The sequence below is a fragment of the Sus scrofa genome, chromosome 1 (assembly GCF_054392235.1).
Source record: "Sus scrofa isolate SSC_HxYL_T2T_F1_AM1 chromosome 1, Sscrofa_HxYL_maternal_Yorkshire_Landrace_v2.0, whole genome shotgun sequence".
NCBI classification, from domain to species: Eukaryota; Metazoa; Chordata; class Mammalia; order Artiodactyla; family Suidae; genus Sus; species Sus scrofa.
Window position 1 is genome coordinate 100,976,750 of NC_139383.1, and position 17,401 is coordinate 100,994,150.

The window sequence follows — 17,401 nt, forward strand, 5'->3', positions numbered from 1 at the left end:
CACATGGAGGAATAATGAATTTTATTCTAATAGCTGAGAATAAAAAACAATCATGTGAACTCCTCTTCCATATCTAGTATTCTTCGTCACTCCCACACTATATACCTACCCTCTTTACAAGCATTTATTGTCAATAGTGTATTCTATTCACATAACATATTCTAAGGTATTATACTATTTACTTAATTATTTATAATCCATCTCTCCCTCTTGAGAAAGGCAGATTTTTTTTTTTCCTGCTTTGTGTTGTCATGTAAGTACAGCACATAGAGTCAAGGAAGACAATTTATAAATACATGTTGAATTTATTTGTGCTTTTTATTCCTTTTAGAGATACACAGAGAAAAGCTGGAAGCCCAGAATGCAATTTATAGGAATCATATTGTACATAAGCTTTAGGAGAAAAAGTTGCATAGTTTTTTCCACATCCTTTGTATGGCACAATTTACGTCTTTGTTTCTCAAGCTATATATCAAGGAATTTAACATGGGGATAATGAGGGTGTAAAATATAGAAGCCACTTTATCAGTGTCAAAGGAATGGCTGGACTCTGGTTGCACATACATAAATATCAGAGTCCCATAGAACACGGTGACCACTGTCAGGTGGGATCCACAGGTTGAAAAAGCCTTGTGCCTACCTTCAGCAGAGTTCATCCTGAGAATGGCTTCAAGAATAAATAGGTAAGACACAAGCACTATCAGGAGGGATGAAATCAAATTAAAACCTGCGGAGATCAGAATGATGAGTTCAACTTCATGTGTATTTGAGCAGAGCAAGGACAACAAAGGGAAGATGTCACAGTAGAAATGCCTGATGACACCATAGCCACAGAAGGATAAATTAAATATCTTTATACTGATGAGAAGAGACACAAATGTGCTATAGAGATAGGGGATTGCCACCAGCACCCAACATACCTTTTGTGACATGATAACTGGGTAGAGCAGAGGGTGACAGATGGCCACATAGCGGTCATAGGACATTGCAGATAGAATAAAATGTTCACTAATAATGAACACAATAAAGAATGCTAGTTGTGTAGCACAAGAATAATAGGGGATTGCATTTCGATCCACAACAAAATTTACTAACATTTTGGGTCCTACTGTTGTGGAACAACCAAGGTCAGTAAAAGCCAAGTGTCTAACAAAGAAGTACATGGGTGTCTGGAGCCTGGAGTCCACCTTGGTGAGGATGACCATGCCCAAGTTGCCCACCACTGAGATCACATAGATGAGGAGAAACAGCCCAAATAATGGAGCCTGCAGCTCAGGGCGGTCTGTGATTCCCATAAGGATGAATTCATTTAGTGTGGTTAGATTTTCTGTTTCCATGCTGGTTGTTAGAGCACCTCTTCTGGATAGAAAAAATAGCAAGAGCATTAGTCAATAGCTTCTATGTATTATCATCTGGGAGGCTTTAATTAGCAAAGTTAGTATACATTAGATATATCTAAACTTCCCAATTTAAGGTATTTGAAAATAAACCCATATTCTACATATAATAATATACATAAATAAAGATAGAGACAGAGACACTTTCTGGTTCTCAAATGGAAGTTATTTCACTAACCAAAGAACATTTGTCAATGTTTAGAAGGCATGCTTGTCGCAACTGGGAGTGGGGAGATACTTCCAGATAGTGATTAGAGGTCAATTATGCTTCTAAACATCTTACAATGTTCCATATCAGTTTGAAATCTCAATCATGCAAAGGTTGAAAAACTACAATTGTATAGCTAGATGGTAGATAAACAAGTAACATAGATACATAGATAGATGTAGATACATATAGAGGTATGGATACAGATATATAGACACAGATATCTAAAAGGAAAAAGTTAAAAAATTGGGGTCACTTACATATAATGTGCTATTATTGTTAGTTTTCTATTAGTCATTTATATAATTGCAATCACATAGTGACATGAATAAATCACATTTAATAAAATGACAATATATCAATTATATAATAAAGTTTATTATACAATTAAATAATGATTATAATAATATTTAAGGCCAGAAATTTCAAAAAATTATAGAACCCACTGGTTTAACACATAGTTCTGTAAAGTCCTATATACTGGTGATACAGGCTGAAGAAGTTCATATACTTGACAGATAATAGGTATATAAATAAGAACACAATAATGAGTTTCAGTGAGTATTATTAGTCTTTATGTAAAGAAATATATGAGACTTACTATAGACAGATGTTAGATTGATAGATTCAAACATACATACATACAAAGATAACACAGATACATGGGATCTCTGCTTTAATTACCATCTCCCTTTATGGTATTTAAAAAGGGTTACTTTGGCAAATAATATAACTTATGTGGAACTCTTTATTCTCATATGCAAAACCAGTCCATACATACAGGACTGGGTAAATGAAGATTAGATGATTCTATGTGTCTGTACTACCTTGAAGTCGAGTATGTAGGAGTTTTAATTTTAATTTTTTAATGGTGATAATAATGTATCTTAAAGAGCGTTTATTAATGTATTTGTGTGTAAATTCTTCTGCACTGTGATATTCCTTCTTTGTCAAGGCTCTGATGATGAAGAGTTGACAGTTAAGGGAAGGAGGACAGAAGGCATGTAACTAACTACAAGCCCTGTTCTTCCCCCTTCTCTGGGCCTAAAACGGGGGCATAGGAGTGCAATTATTTTGGATTATTTATCTTCTCAATTTCTTAGCTATTTTAATAAGATATAAATATGTTTATTCTGACACAAATATTCTCAAATATTAATCTTAAAATGCATCAGGGCATATTCACTTTAATTGATGTATACTAACTTGTATGTAGCAATCAAGTGCACTTCATCATGCAAGAATCCAGGAGAATAGAAGAAATCTGAGCAAACTGGAACAAAGGGGAGTTATTGGCATTGTTGAATATATGAATATGTGAATGTCATAAAAACTTCCTTTGGATAAAGCTATATCATACTTTTTAAAAATGGTTAAAGTCTCTATGTTACATGATACTATAGAGGTGAAAGAAAATACAATAAAGAAAGGCTTCATGTGGATTCTTGGATGTGACTTTAAATTATTCCCCCCATTAAGGCTATGGGAACTCCTTCAAACTATGATATAATACAAAACACAAATAAATGTGTTTATATCAAACATTAAAAATGTATCTGAACATTCCTAATAATTCATAGATTAAGAATACACCAGAGTAAGAGGTGGATAGCAGATATAGGTAAGAGAATTATTAAATTTAAAGTACTGTAAGCCTAAATATTTTCTTTAAAAGAATAGAAATGATGCTGGTTATAATGAAAATTACAATGACAGTAGGTTCTAAATGATTTATAAGAAAATAAATATAAAATGCTTTATAACATTAAATATGAAAATGATTACATAAAGTTTGCATTTAACTCACTTAAAATATCACTTACAATTGTGGGACTTCCTGATAGTCACCTTATATCATAAATATGGAACTGTGTGTCATCATGATAGTGATTTTAGATAAATATCTTTAACAAATTTATTAAGACACAGTATAAATCTTATTTTTGTTCCTTAGGGTTTTTTTGCAATATGAAATGCTGAGAAAATTCAGACTTGTTAAATTCCAATTTTCCTGTAAGATAAGAAAAAATAGAAATGCTTTTGTTTTCTCACAGGCTTTAGCATTCTATGAAGAGAGACACCTTTTTCATAGTTAAACATCTTTGTTGAATACCAAAGATCATTATTTTTTAAAGCTGTACTCCATGAGATAATTACATCTGCTTCTCTCAGGTTCCATTTGACACTGAAGAACACTGCACCATTACTTAAACGTCTGCTAATATCCAGTAACACTTTTCTCATGTTATCGTGAGGTGGAAATCTCTTGCCTCTTCAAGAGATCAGGAAAGAATCATACTTATACATTTATTTAAATAATCATTAAATATTAAATTACTATTGAAGGGATCACAGCGATCTCAGGTACTAAATAACTAAGAATTTGGAAGGACATAAACATGAGAGACTGAATACCTATAGCTTCTTAATTTTTCCAGTTTCTGAGAATGCACGTCTCTTTAATTATACGTCATTTGCTCTCAGTTTTAGACTCATTAGCAATATCATTGTTTATATAAATAAATATCATGATGATGTCTCAAAGATGCTTTTCATCATTTAATGTGTTAATCCATGCAAAAATACTCAAAAAATGAATATGAAGAGATAAGAGCAGGCATTCAGTTACTGAGCAGTGGAAAACAAAGAAAAATGAATCAGAAATGGTCTCATTTGGCTTAGGCTTTGCCATTGAACTAAATTGGAACTTTGGATATGTTACTTTAAATTGTTGATATTGGAAACAAAAGGTGTCAGGTGAAATATTCTATCATTTTACCTGAAATGAAGTCTCTGTCATGACTCCCTCCTTTGTTACAAGCATGGCTAAGTGAGAATGATTTATGGATTTCTTTCACCTTAGGAGACACCCTGAGGAAATACCAAGCAAATCCCTAAAGTATTGAGAGTGTAACAAAATGTCTGGAGATTGTCTTTTAATTGCCTGAGACATTTTCTTTCTGTTTTTCCTTCCTGACCGTCTCCTTTAATCATTTCCTTCCTTTTTCCTTCTTTCTTCCTTCCTCTCTTTTTTTCACTCTCAGTTAACTCCTTTTGTAGCACACAAGAGTCTTGACAAAAATGTGTCTGTAAGGCTTACCCATGAAAAATCAACATTTCTATAGTGGTCTCCTCAAAAGTAGGAGTAGAAATTTTAAACATTGTCCTATTGCAGTATTTAAAATGTTTAGGGAATTAAAATAGTACATTACGTGGATATGAGGTGCTGCCTCATGATTTGTTGCTCATGCGATTGTTTTTACTTATCCCTCAGAGACAGGGATTCCTATCCCTTAGTTACTGTTACTTCTTATTTCATGGATTCTATCATATGTCTGTTTACTATTTCTGTTTTGCTTTTATTTTTCTTTTACTGAATATTGCACCATTTTAGTCATTCTATTCTGTGCAACCTCCATACAAATAAGTACCTATTCAATCACAAGTTCCCCTTGGCTACCCTTTATAACCACACCCACTTCCTCCTCTGCCACCATTCCTAACCCCTGGTCATCATTAATTTGCTTTCTCCCACTATGTTTTTATCATTTGAAAATATTTTATAAGTAATATCATACCATTTTTAATTGTTTGGGATTGGCATTTTTATAGAACGTAATTCTCTTGAGATTCCTTTATGCTTCTCTATGTATTGATCATTTGTTCCTTTATTGTTGCTGAGTAGTATTTCATGTTTTTCATGATAATTTGTTGAAACATTCACTCATTAATAGATATATGGGTTCCTTCCACTTTTCAACTATGACGAATAAAACTTCCAGGATCCCTCACTTAATGATGATTCTATTGTAGGCACTAAATTTTTCCTCCATGCTTCTATGTTCTTTTGGCTAGTTTAATAATCAAAGGTTCCAAAACTGGTCATATGACTGATTAACAGAAGAAAAACAACAAAATTCACTTTTTTTACATGAAGAGGCTCTATAATTTCTGGACCTGGAAAGTGACTGAAGCTAAGCTGTTTATATATCTTTTTAGACAAAGAATGACATGAAGATTTGACAAAATCAAAGGGTTTTTGCTTGGGGTAGTAAATTAATGAAAAAGTAACAAATGTGTTTATACAGCTTTCTTGCACAGAACCTATTATCTCCTGTGATAAGGATATCCTTCATCCTCCAAGAATAGGGGGGATATCTCCCTATGGGAGCTTTATTTCCTGCTCTCAGGAGAACAAAGGAGGGTTAGTGTGTTCACCTTGATGTTTTTGAAGTATCTTAAATTTGAAATTATCAATATGTCACCATGCCACCTTTTGGGGTGGTATGTTCCAAGCCCCATTAATATCGATGTAAATTTTCAGTCCCTTGGGATGAGTATCTAACAGTGTGGTCGGTAGTTTGATTTAACCATGATGAAATACGTTTTATCAATGTGTACCTTTAAGGATTATGCTTTTGGTGTCCTGTATATAAAGTCTTCACCAGATCTAGGTCCTAGAAAGAAATTTCTCCCTATTTTTTTTAATCTAACTGTTTTATACTTTAGCATTTTACAGTTGTTCTTCATGTTGTATTAATCTTTGTATAAGGCTTACGTCAATATTATTTGTTTGTTTGTTTTTGCCTTTGTATTTCCAATTACCTCAGCACCACGTTTTTAAAAGTTTACCTTCCTTCTATGGAATCACCTTTGCATCTTTATGAGAAATTAGTTGAACTGTTTGTGAAGATCTATTTCTGTGTTGCCTATTCTGTTTCATTAATTTATGTAGTTGTATTTCTACCAATATCAAACAGTCTTGACTACTGTGGTTATATAGTCAATCTCAACATAAAGGAGATTTGTTTCTTCCTTGCTATGTTACATTCTAAAATGTATTTATGACAGGTCTTTGACCTCTGAATAAAATTCAGTATAAAATTGCCTCTACAATAAATCTTGCTGGGAATATATTTAGGTTTACATTAAATCTATAGATCAGTTTGGGAAGAATTTAAGTATGCTGATTTAAGTAAATATACTTTCTAAATCATTCAGATTTTCTCTGGCTTCTTTAATCAATATTCTGTACCTTCTGGCATATGGATGCTGTATATATTTTGTTAGTTTCTATGTACATAGTTTATTAGATGTAGAGTGATTGTAAATATATATATATATATATATATTATATATAGGTATTATTCACATTACCTTTCTGAACTCACATTTTTGCTCCAGGTTGTTTTTTTTTTTCCTTCAGATTTGTCGAGAGATTTTCTATTAGATAACAAATCTTTTGTTATCTAATGCCTTCATTTCTTTCTTTTCAAGTTCTACGGAGTTTATGTTGTTTTCTTTTTTTTGCACTTTCTGGGAATTCCTATTTATTTGCTTTGTCTAATTATAGATGAATTTGCATTTTGAGATTTTTTTTGGTAAGCATAATTATAAAATGTTTGTTCTTTTTATTCTTCCATCTTTTATTCAGCACAGTTATTTTTAAATCATTCATATTTTGTGGCACCAACAACTCGTTACTTTTTATAGCTAGTGGCTTTCCCCTGCTTGGATACCCCACCATCTGTCTATCCATTCTCAAGTCAATAAATATTTGGCATGTTTCTGGGTTTGGGCCACTCCAAAGAGACTTCAATAAAGCTGAAGAGGGAAAAAGGCCTTCTTTAATGTCTTAAGTGCTCTAGATTTTTAACAGACTTTTTTAGGCCAGCCAAGACCAATATCCACCATGAGACTTTGTATTTAATACCTATAGATTTGGGCGAATTCTTCTATTTATCTCTTCTTGAGGTCTCTAAAGTACACTGAATCTCCTGATGCTTCTAGGATGTGAAATTTTAAACTCAAGCAGAAAACTGAGAACACTGTAAGCCACTGGTATTTCTGTTAGATCAGGCAGTTGGCTAGATATGAGCAGAGAAATGGGGGGGCATGGGCCAAATGGTAGGAAACTGTACATCTTGTGAACAGGGGGGTCCTTGGACAGACTGAGAAAAGCAGGAACATCCAAACTGACAGGGAGTCACAAATTTGGGGTGGCCAGGGGGCAGACAAACCCATGTGGGCAAAGGCATCCATTTCTCATGCATCATTATGATAACATAATAATAAAATTATCTATGCAGATAAGAAGTACCCATCCTGCACTGATGCCCATGACACTTCTGATAAAGATTAAATAAGGAAAAAAATGCTTCCTCCCCTTGGGGAGGTGGAACTGGAATGAAAATTGGGAAGTACAACCCCTACCTTCTCTTTCCTCGGTGAATATACCACCCATTCATTTTCACATCCCATAAAACCAGTTTGCCAAAGAAATTCAAGGCAGCTACTCACCTGAATCTGCCTGATACACCTTGAGAGTTACTATCATTTCATAATATGTTCACTTCGCTTTCTTGACCTCCTTGTCTCCTCTCTGAATTCTTTTCATAAGCAGACAAGACCCCATTCTCTGGTAACAACTTGAGAGGTCTTTGTAAATATTGTGTCCATTAAGTTAATCTTAGTTCCTTAAATCTCTCTGATCACATCTGAAAGTAAAACATTCCAGTTGAAGCTCTGGCAATATAAACAATGCTTTCAATCATGTACTGTTACAAGGAAACAGAATCTTACTGCATGCATGTGAATGACTATATTGGCATAAGAGTAAAAATACTCAAGAGTCTCTGAAATTTGGAGGGATATGGTAGGGAGAGAAAGATAAATGTTTCTATTTTGTTTATACAAATATAATCTTCTAGGTTTCTATAAGCTGTAGAGAGCATATGTGAAAAAAGACTGTGGACAAAGAATGCCACCTGCCACATCAGTAAACAAAGAATGTTGTGGACACGGTAGCTACCCCCTTACACTGAGGATTCATGATGGAGAAATAGAATACTGACCATAGCTAGTTAAGGTGCATATCAAAGGAATAATCTCAATGAGCCAAGACTCTTGCATAGCCCCATACATAGTAAATTGCTAAATTCATTATCATATGATGTCGTTTTCTTTAATTAACAGTCATCTTTTGATGCTCCAACTACATTTTTCTCTTTTTTTTTTTCTTTTTTGCAGAAAATTCTGTATAACCTGGATCCTCCCTTACCTCTTAGAAACAGTCCCTCAGAGTTATCTGAGAGTCTATCTCCCTGGCTTAAGTTCTCTGTATGTCTGCTGAATAAAATGTAATTCTCAACTTTTTAGTTGTGCATTATTCTTTTCAGTTGACAAAGGGTTTCTTATATCTGGAAAATAAAGCATTAAAGAACTAGCAATTCTTTCAACAAAAAGTCATAAATTGTAATCATTCTAATCAGTGAATTAATAGTCCAATGTGATTAATTCTTATTCTGCTTGATCTTAAGTTAGTAATTTAAATTTTTTCTTTTTTTAGAAAAAGCAGAGTAAAACAATGACTATCCATGCATAATAGAAGAATTAAAATTGCCATGGTCAAAAATCTGATAAGAATTTATTTAGATACAATAATAATTAATTTTGGTTATTTCTGGTACAATATTGTAGAATAATGACTGGAAATATGGCTGACATTATCCGGAGGTAGAAAAATATTACTTATATATAACATATCCTTATAGTCATACATAAAAACAGAAGCAGAGATCTTATAGTCTTTATTAAAATGTTTAGACTAGTGTCAGATGCAAAACAAGAGTTTATACAAGAACTGTTGGACTCAAACAGTTTTCATGCATATAGAACAAGTTAAATTTATCTATTCAGATGGCCAGTGCTTTTTTTAATATTTAAGGGGATGGTAGGTAACCTGTCCTTGATAGGTAATTTAAGGGGGTTGTGGACTAAACTTTGCAGTATAAACCAATACATTATTTGTGGAAATGGTCCCAACATGTTCACAAAGGGCTTAGAATGGGAAGGCCTGCACATTTTAGGTGACTTGCCCAAAGCTATTTCCTTACTATCAGGGTGCATATAATCCTCATGCTGGCTTTTTTTTTTTTTTCAACCTGACTTTACCATAGGTGCAATAGGATATTTATTTAGGATGAGAATTTTCTTCAACCCTTTTAAATATAAAAGTCCAAGTCTCAAAAACAAAAAACAAAAAACAAACAAACAAAAAATATACCTCACAGATCCAAAAAAAATAAATAAAGTCCAAATCTTTAAAGATATACATTTTTAATGTGACTTCAAACTGGTAAGACTATTTAGTAATTAAAATCAATAAACTTTTCATGGTTTAACTATGGAAGCAAGAGACGTTCCCAAAGATGGGCAAAAGACCTAGATTCTTCCCCCACATACAGAGTTCCTCCCAAAGACAGCCTAAGAAAACAAAGGTTTTTGTGTGCCTCCTGCCACAGAATGGCAAATCTGTGATGATAGTTAGGCAACCAGGGTTGGATTTTTTTGGAACTTACAAGGCAATGAAGATAAAAGTGACCAAGTTCCCTTATGAACTGAAACCCCTTTTTAAGACTAACTCCCCTGAGACCAGGCATGATCAGACAATGAGAAAGCCGCCTGTCACTTCCTGACTGCCCTCAACCAGCTGGCCAGCTTCCTGATGCAAGCCTGTCAACCTTCACCCTCAGTGGGTAGAAACCAGTAGGGACATTTCCCCTGGTTGCAAGCTCTCAGGACATAAAACAAGATGAAAGGAGCCCCTCGTTTATTGATTTTCTTCCTTATGACAAATGACACAAAAGACAGAGATAAAGGAAAACGACTCTTTCTGGGACTCCAACCATAAATTGGCAAAACCAAATTCACAAGGGTTACCATCCAAAGAATTAATTCCTATAAATAGTTTCCTGCTGTCAATCTGAATTTGGAAAAGGACAAGGGGAAATTTCTATCTTTCTCTATTAACTTAGCACTGCAAACAATGATCTGAGAGGATGACATGGTTGAGAATTTTTACCTTTGGTGGCCTTAGTCAAATCGCAGGACCTCTCAGGTGCAGCCTCCCAGGGATTTGGGTCTCAGTCAATTCTATCCCTTCCCTGTTACCAGAAATTGTAGGGGAGTAAACATTTCTTTCTTTCTCTTTCTTTTTTTAACCTCTTAAAATGTACAAATGAGCCTAAGAATTAAGCTGACATAAGAGACAACAAGACTAACCCATATACACATTTTATTTAATAATTTTACATGCATATAGGTGTCATCATAAGAAAAATTAATACCCAAGAAATATGTAAGTCTAAGTGCTTTTATACTAGATTAACCAAGAGCAACAATTGCAGAAAAATTAATAAAATGGATGGGAACACTAAAGGCAAATCAGTGTAATTTTATTTATTTTTTATTTTTTTATACTTTTGTCTTTTTTTTTTTTTTTTTTTTTTTTGCTATTTCTTGGGCTGCTCCCACGGCATATGGAGGTTCCTAGGTTAGGGGTCTAATCGGTGCTGTAGCCACCAGCCTATGACAGAGCCACAGCAACGCGGGATCCGAGCCACGTCTGCAACCTACACCACAGCTCATGGCAACGCCGGATCGTTAACCCACTGAGCAAGGGCAGGGACTGAACCCGCAACCGCATGGTTCCTAGTCGGATTCGTTAACCACTGCGCCACTACGGGAACTCCCTTTTTTTTTTTTTTTTTAAATCAGTGTAATTTTAATAGTGTTTTTCTGCACGTTTCTCTTGGCTTAAGTCTCCATCTCTGATGGTAAGGATTTTTTTTCTTCATTCCTTCTGGTATAGAGAGGGCATCTTTAACATGATAATTTAATCTCCTACTTTCATGAAAAAGAAAAGAGTTCAGAGTGTCCTTCCTGCACCTGCTATTTTTCATGTGTCTTTAACTCAAAATGATCAATGTGTTAAAATAACATATTTTGGAGTGATGTGTCCTGAACTCCGTCAGTTCTCATGTAAATTTGTACACAAGTCATAAGAAAATATTCTGTCCTTCCTCTATGGTAATGACATAGAAGTGAAATGGATGAATATTATGCTAAATACATGTTAAGTTTTGAAGACACTGATGCTTATAACAAACACGTTTGTTATTTTACTTTTTTCCCCCTAACAGTGTGCCAGCATTTCTGTGTCTCCATATACTCACCAACCTCAAAATACTCTAGGGGATATAAAATGTTATATTTTTTTCTTAATTTTATAGGGATATAATTGATTTACAGTGTTGTATTAACTTCAGGTGTATAGCAAGGTGAATCAGTTATACATGTACATATATCTATTCTTTTTTCCCACCTATGTTATTACAGAACATTGAGTAGACCTGCCTGTGCTATGCAGTAGGTCCTTGTTAGTTATATATTTTATATATATATTAGTGTGTATGTGTTAATCCCATCCTCTCAACTCATCCCTCCCCCCCAAATGTTTTAAACCGAATTTAATTAAGAATGATGTCCAGAAATTTTATGTGCATATTTACCATCTTTATATGTTATTTGGTGAAGTAATTTGTTCAAATGTCTTACCCATTCTGTCAATACTATTATTTTTGTTTTGAGGTCTCTCTATGTATTATGGAACAAGCCTTTATGAGACAGATTACTTGAAGGTATTGTATCCTAAAATAAATATTGGTTTTACACCCTCTTAAATCTTTTGAGGAGTAAAGTGTTTAATTTTATTGAATGTAAGTAGCACTTTTTTATTTTATTGACTTTACTTTTGGTAGCTCAAGAAATTTTAAATATTTCAAGGTCATAAATGTTTTCTACTACATTTTCTCCTGACATTTTTGGACTTTTAAGTAGTACATTAACACCTAAAATCCATTTTCTGTGAATTTTTGTTGAAGTTATGGATCAATGTTCAATGTTTTGCATAAAGTGTATGTAATACTTAATCATCACCATTTGTTGAGAAGACCATCCTTTCTCCATGAAGTGACCTTTCTTCTTTGGCTTCATGAAATATTCATTGTTTGTATATGCATGAGCCTATTTCTGGTCTATCAGTATTGTTTCATTGACCTGTCAATTTTTATACCAGTACCACACTTTTTTTTAATAACCATAGCGTTAGAATAGGACTACACATTAGTTAGTATTTGTCTTACTGTTTAAAGTTAATTCTGCTATTTTAGCTTTTTTGCATTTGTTTATATGTTTTGGTTTCAGAGTCTCAATTCCTATCAAAAAATTATACCTGTTTGGATTTTTTGGGCTTGAATTCAGAAAGTGTGATATTTTAACAATATCAAATAACCCAGTAAAAAAAAATGGTAGAGCTTTCATTTGTTTAGGCCTTCAGTAATGTCTTTTAGGAATGTTTCTTAATTTTTAGTGTCCAGACCTTATATATATTTTCTTTTTCAGATTTACCTTTACATAGTTTATAATTGTGGTACATTGGATTTTCTAATTTTTCATTGGTAGTACACAGAAATAAAAATTTTTATGTATACTATTTTTTTGAAACTGTACTAAATTCTCTTTTTTAGTTTAATCTTTTTTTCTGTAGATTCTATTTGATTTCCACCTGCACAATCTTGTCATGTACTAATAAATACAGTTTAACTTCCTCCTTTCAAAACTGGACTTTTTTTTTTTACTTTCCACATTGTGTACCTTTAGTACAATGGTGAATACAATTGGAAAGAAGAGACCTACTTGCCTTTTTCCTTGATTTAGTGAAAATGTGTTTGATATTTTAATATGGCATATATTTGATATAAGTTTTTCATTGGTCCCTTAGTCATGTTTAGGAAGTTACATCTAATCTAGCCTGGTTAAAATTTTTAATCCTAATGCATATTGGATCCTAAAATGTTTTGTTGCCTTTATTGGGAGAACAGAAAAAAATTCCTTATAAGTTTCTTAATATGGTGATTTTATTTTTGAATGTTAAACCATTTTGAGCTCAGCCAAACATGATACATTGTTTTTGTACATATTGCTAGATTTGATTTGCTAGAAATTTATTAGATTTGTTGCATAAATGATCTGGCTTATTTGCTCTCTTTTTTTCTTATAATGTTTTAATTAAATTAAATAATTTATTAAATTATTGTTTATTATAATAATTACTAATGTTTGTTTATAATTTAAAATTTTATAACATTGTTTATTATATTTTTTATATTTTATTACAATTTTTCTTATAATGCTTTAATTACATTAATGATTTATTATTTAATGTAATAATCATTGTTTATTATAATAATTAAAAATTCTAATATTCTTCATATCAAGTGAAATATTTCAATTATATACCAACTTCGGGTTTTAACTGCATAAATTGTTTAGTAATATTTAATCACATTTGCAAATATACATGCAATTTTTATCGAATGAATTATTTTTTTCAAATATCATTCAAATTTGTCTGCATGAAAATTTTTATTCCATGATAGTGGAAAAAGAAAACAGTTTAGTCTTTTTTTTTTTTTTTTAATAATGTTTTTTATTTTCCCACTGTACAGCAGGGGGGTCAGGTTATCCTTACATGTATACATTACAATTACATTTTTTCCCCCACCCGTTCTTCTGTTGCAACATGAGTATCTACACATAGTTCTCAAAGCTATTCAGCAGGATCTCCTTGTAAATCTATTCTAAGTTGTGTCTGATAAGTCCAAGTTCCCGATCCCTCCCACTCCCTCCCCCTCCCATCAGGCAGCCAGAAGTCCCTTCTCCAAGTCCATGATTTTCTTTTCTGAGGAGATGTTCATTTGTGCTGGATATTAGATTCCAGTTATAAGTGGTATCATATGATGTTTGTCTTTGTCTTTGTGGCTCATTTCACTCAGTATGAGATTCTCTAGTTCCATCCATGTTGCTGCAAATGGCATGATGTCATTCGTTTTTATGGCTGAGTAGTATTCCATTGTGTATATATACCACCTCTTCCGAATCCAATCATCTGTCGATGGACATTTGGATTGTTTCCATGTCCTGGCTATTGTGAATGGTGCTGCAATGAACATGCGGGTGCATGTGTCTCTTTTAAGTAGAGTTTTGTCCGGATAGATGCCCAAGAGTGTGATTGCGGGATCATATGGAAGTTCTATGTATAGATTTCTAAGGTATCTCCAAACTGTTCTCCATAGTGGCTGTACCAGTTTACATTCCCACCAGCAGTGCAGGAGGGTTCCCTTTTCTCCACGGCCCCGCTAGCACTTGTTATTTGTGGATTTATGAATGATGGCCATTCTGACTGGTGTGAGGTGGTATCTCATGGTAGTTATGATTTGCATTTCTCTTATAATCAGCGATGTTGAGCATTTTTTCATGTGTTTGTTGGCCATCTGTATATCTTCCTTGGAGAAATGTCTATTCAGGTCTTTTGCCCATTTTTCCATTGCTTGATTGGTTTTGTTGCTGTTGAGTTGTTTAAGTTGCTTATATATTCTAGAGATTAAGCCCTTGTCAGTTGCATCATTTGAAGCTGTTTTCTCCCATTCTGTAAGTTGTCTTTTTGTTTTCTTTTTGGTTTCCTTTGCTGTGCAAAAGCTTTTCAGTTTGATGAGGTCCCATGGGTTTATTTTTGCTCTAATTTCTATTGCTTTAGGAGACTGACGTGAGAAAATATTCATGATGTTGATGTCAGAGAGTGTTTTGCCTATGTTTTCTTCTAGGAGTTTGATGGTGTCCTGTCGTATATTTAAGCCTTTCAGCCATTTGGAGTTTATTTTTGTGCATGGTGTGAGGGTGTGTTCTAGTTTCATTGCTTTGAATGTTGCTGTCCAGGTTTCCCAGCAATGCTTGCTGAATAGACTTTCTTTTTCCCATTTTATGTTCTTGCCTCCCTTGTCAAAGATTAATTGACCATAGGTGTCAGGGTTTATTTCCGGATTCTCTGCTCTGTTCCATTGGTCTGTCTGTCTGTTTTGGTACCAGTACCACACTGTTTTGATGACTGTGGCTTTGTAGTATTTCTTGAAGTCTGGGAGAGTTATGCCTCCTGCTTGGTTTTTGTTTCTCAGGATTGCTTTGACGATTCTGGGTCTTTTGCTGTTCCGTATAAATGTTTGGATTGTTTGTTCTAGTTCTGTGAAAAATGTCCTGGGTAATTTGATAGGGATTGCATTGAATCTGTAGATTGCTTTGGGTAGGATGGCCATTTTTACAATATTGATTTTCCCAATCCAGGAACATGGAATATCTTTCCATTTCTTTACATCTTCTTTGATTTCTTTGGTTAAAGTATTATAGTTCTCGACATAGAAGCCCTTTACCTCCTTGGTCAGGTGTATTCCGAGGTATTTGATTTGTGAGGTGTAATTTTAAAAGGTATTGAGTTTTTATGCTCCTTTTCTAATATTTCATTGCTGGTATACAGAAATGTGACTAACTTCTGAATGTTAATCTTACAGCCTGCTACTTTGCTGAATTTATTAATCAGTTCAAGTAGTTTTGGGGTTGAGTCCTTAGGGTTTTCTAGGTATAGAATCATGTCATCTGCATACAGTGACAGTTTGATCTCTTCTCTTCCTATATGGATGCCTTTTATTTCTTTTGTTTGTCTAATTGCTGTGGCTAGGACTTCCAAACTATGTTGAAGAGCAGTGGTGAGAGTGGGCATCCCTGTCTTGTTCCAGATTTGAGTGAGAAGGCTTTCAGTGTTTCCCCATTGAGTATTATATTTGCTGTGGGTTTATCATAAATGGCTTTGATTCTATTCAGGAATGTTCCCTCTATACCCACTTTGGCGACGATCTTGATCATGAATGGATGTTGGAGTTTGTCAAACGCTTTTTCTGCGTCTATTGAGATGATCATATGATTTTTGACTTTTCTTTTGTTAATGTGGTGTATGATGCTGATTGATTTGCGTATGTTGAACCATCCTTGTGAACCTGGGATGAACCCAACCTGGTCATGGTGTATAATTTTTTTGGTATGTTGTTGGATTCGGTTGGCTAAGATTTTGTTGAGAATTTTTGCATCTATATTCATCAATGATATTGGGTGATAGTTTTCTTTTTTGGTGGTATCTCTGCCTGGTTTTGGAATGAGGGTGAGGGTGGCATCATAGAATGTCTTTGGGAGTATTCCTTCTTCTTCAACCTTTTGAAAGAGTTTCAGGAGGATGGGCACCAATTCCTCTTTATATGTTTGATAGAATTCGCCTGTGAAGCCATCTGGTCCTGGACTTTTATTTGTAGGGAGTGATTTTATGACCTCTTCAATTTCATATCTAGTGATCGGTCTGTTCAGTTGGTTTGTTTCTGCTTGATTCAGTTTTGGCAAGCTGTACGATTCTAGAAAATTGTCCATTTCTTCCAGATTGTCAAACTTGTTGCCATACAGTTGTTCATAGTATTCTCTTATGGTTTTTTGTATTTCTGCTGTATCCGTTGTGATTTCCCCTTTTTCATTTCTAATTTTGGTGATTTGGGTTCTTTCTCTCCTCTTTTTAGTGAGTCTGGCCAGGGGTTTGTCAATTTTGTTCACCTTTTCAAAGAACCAGCTCTTGGTTTTATTAAATTTCTCTATTGTTTTTTGAGTCTCTATTTTATTGATTTCTTCTTTGATCTTTATAATTTCCTTCCTTCTTCTGACTTTAGGTCTTTTTTGTTCTCCTTTTTCTAATTCATTTAGGTGGAGGGTTAAGTTGTCAATTTGGGATCTTTCTTCTTTTTTGAGAAAGGCCTGGATTGCTATAAATTTCCCTCTGAGCACTGCTTTTGCAGCATCCCATAGCTTTTGAGAGGTTGTGTCTTCATTATCATTTGTTTCAAGGTAGTTTTTAATTTCCTTCTTGATTTCCTCATTGACCCATTGATTTCCTCATTGGTTTTTTAGTAGCATGTTGTTTAGTCTCCATGTAGTAGGTTTTTTCTCTTTCCTTTTCCCATGGTTGATTTCTAATTTCATGGCATTGTGGTCAGAGAAGATACTTGAGATAATTTCTATGCTCCTAAAT

General features: G+C 33.9%; 1 protein-coding gene across 1 annotated transcript; it reads right to left on the minus strand.

The window, feature by feature from the left end:
• Positions 1–395: 395 nt before the first annotated feature.
• LOC146406232 (olfactory receptor 8K3-like) lies at positions 396–1,337 on the minus strand. Its single transcript, XM_085002938.1, has one exon. It carries the CDS (start codon positions 1,335–1,337, stop codon positions 396–398), a length of 942 nt encoding a protein of 313 aa, XP_084859064.1.
• Between the last annotated feature and the right edge of the window lie 16,064 nt (positions 1,338–17,401).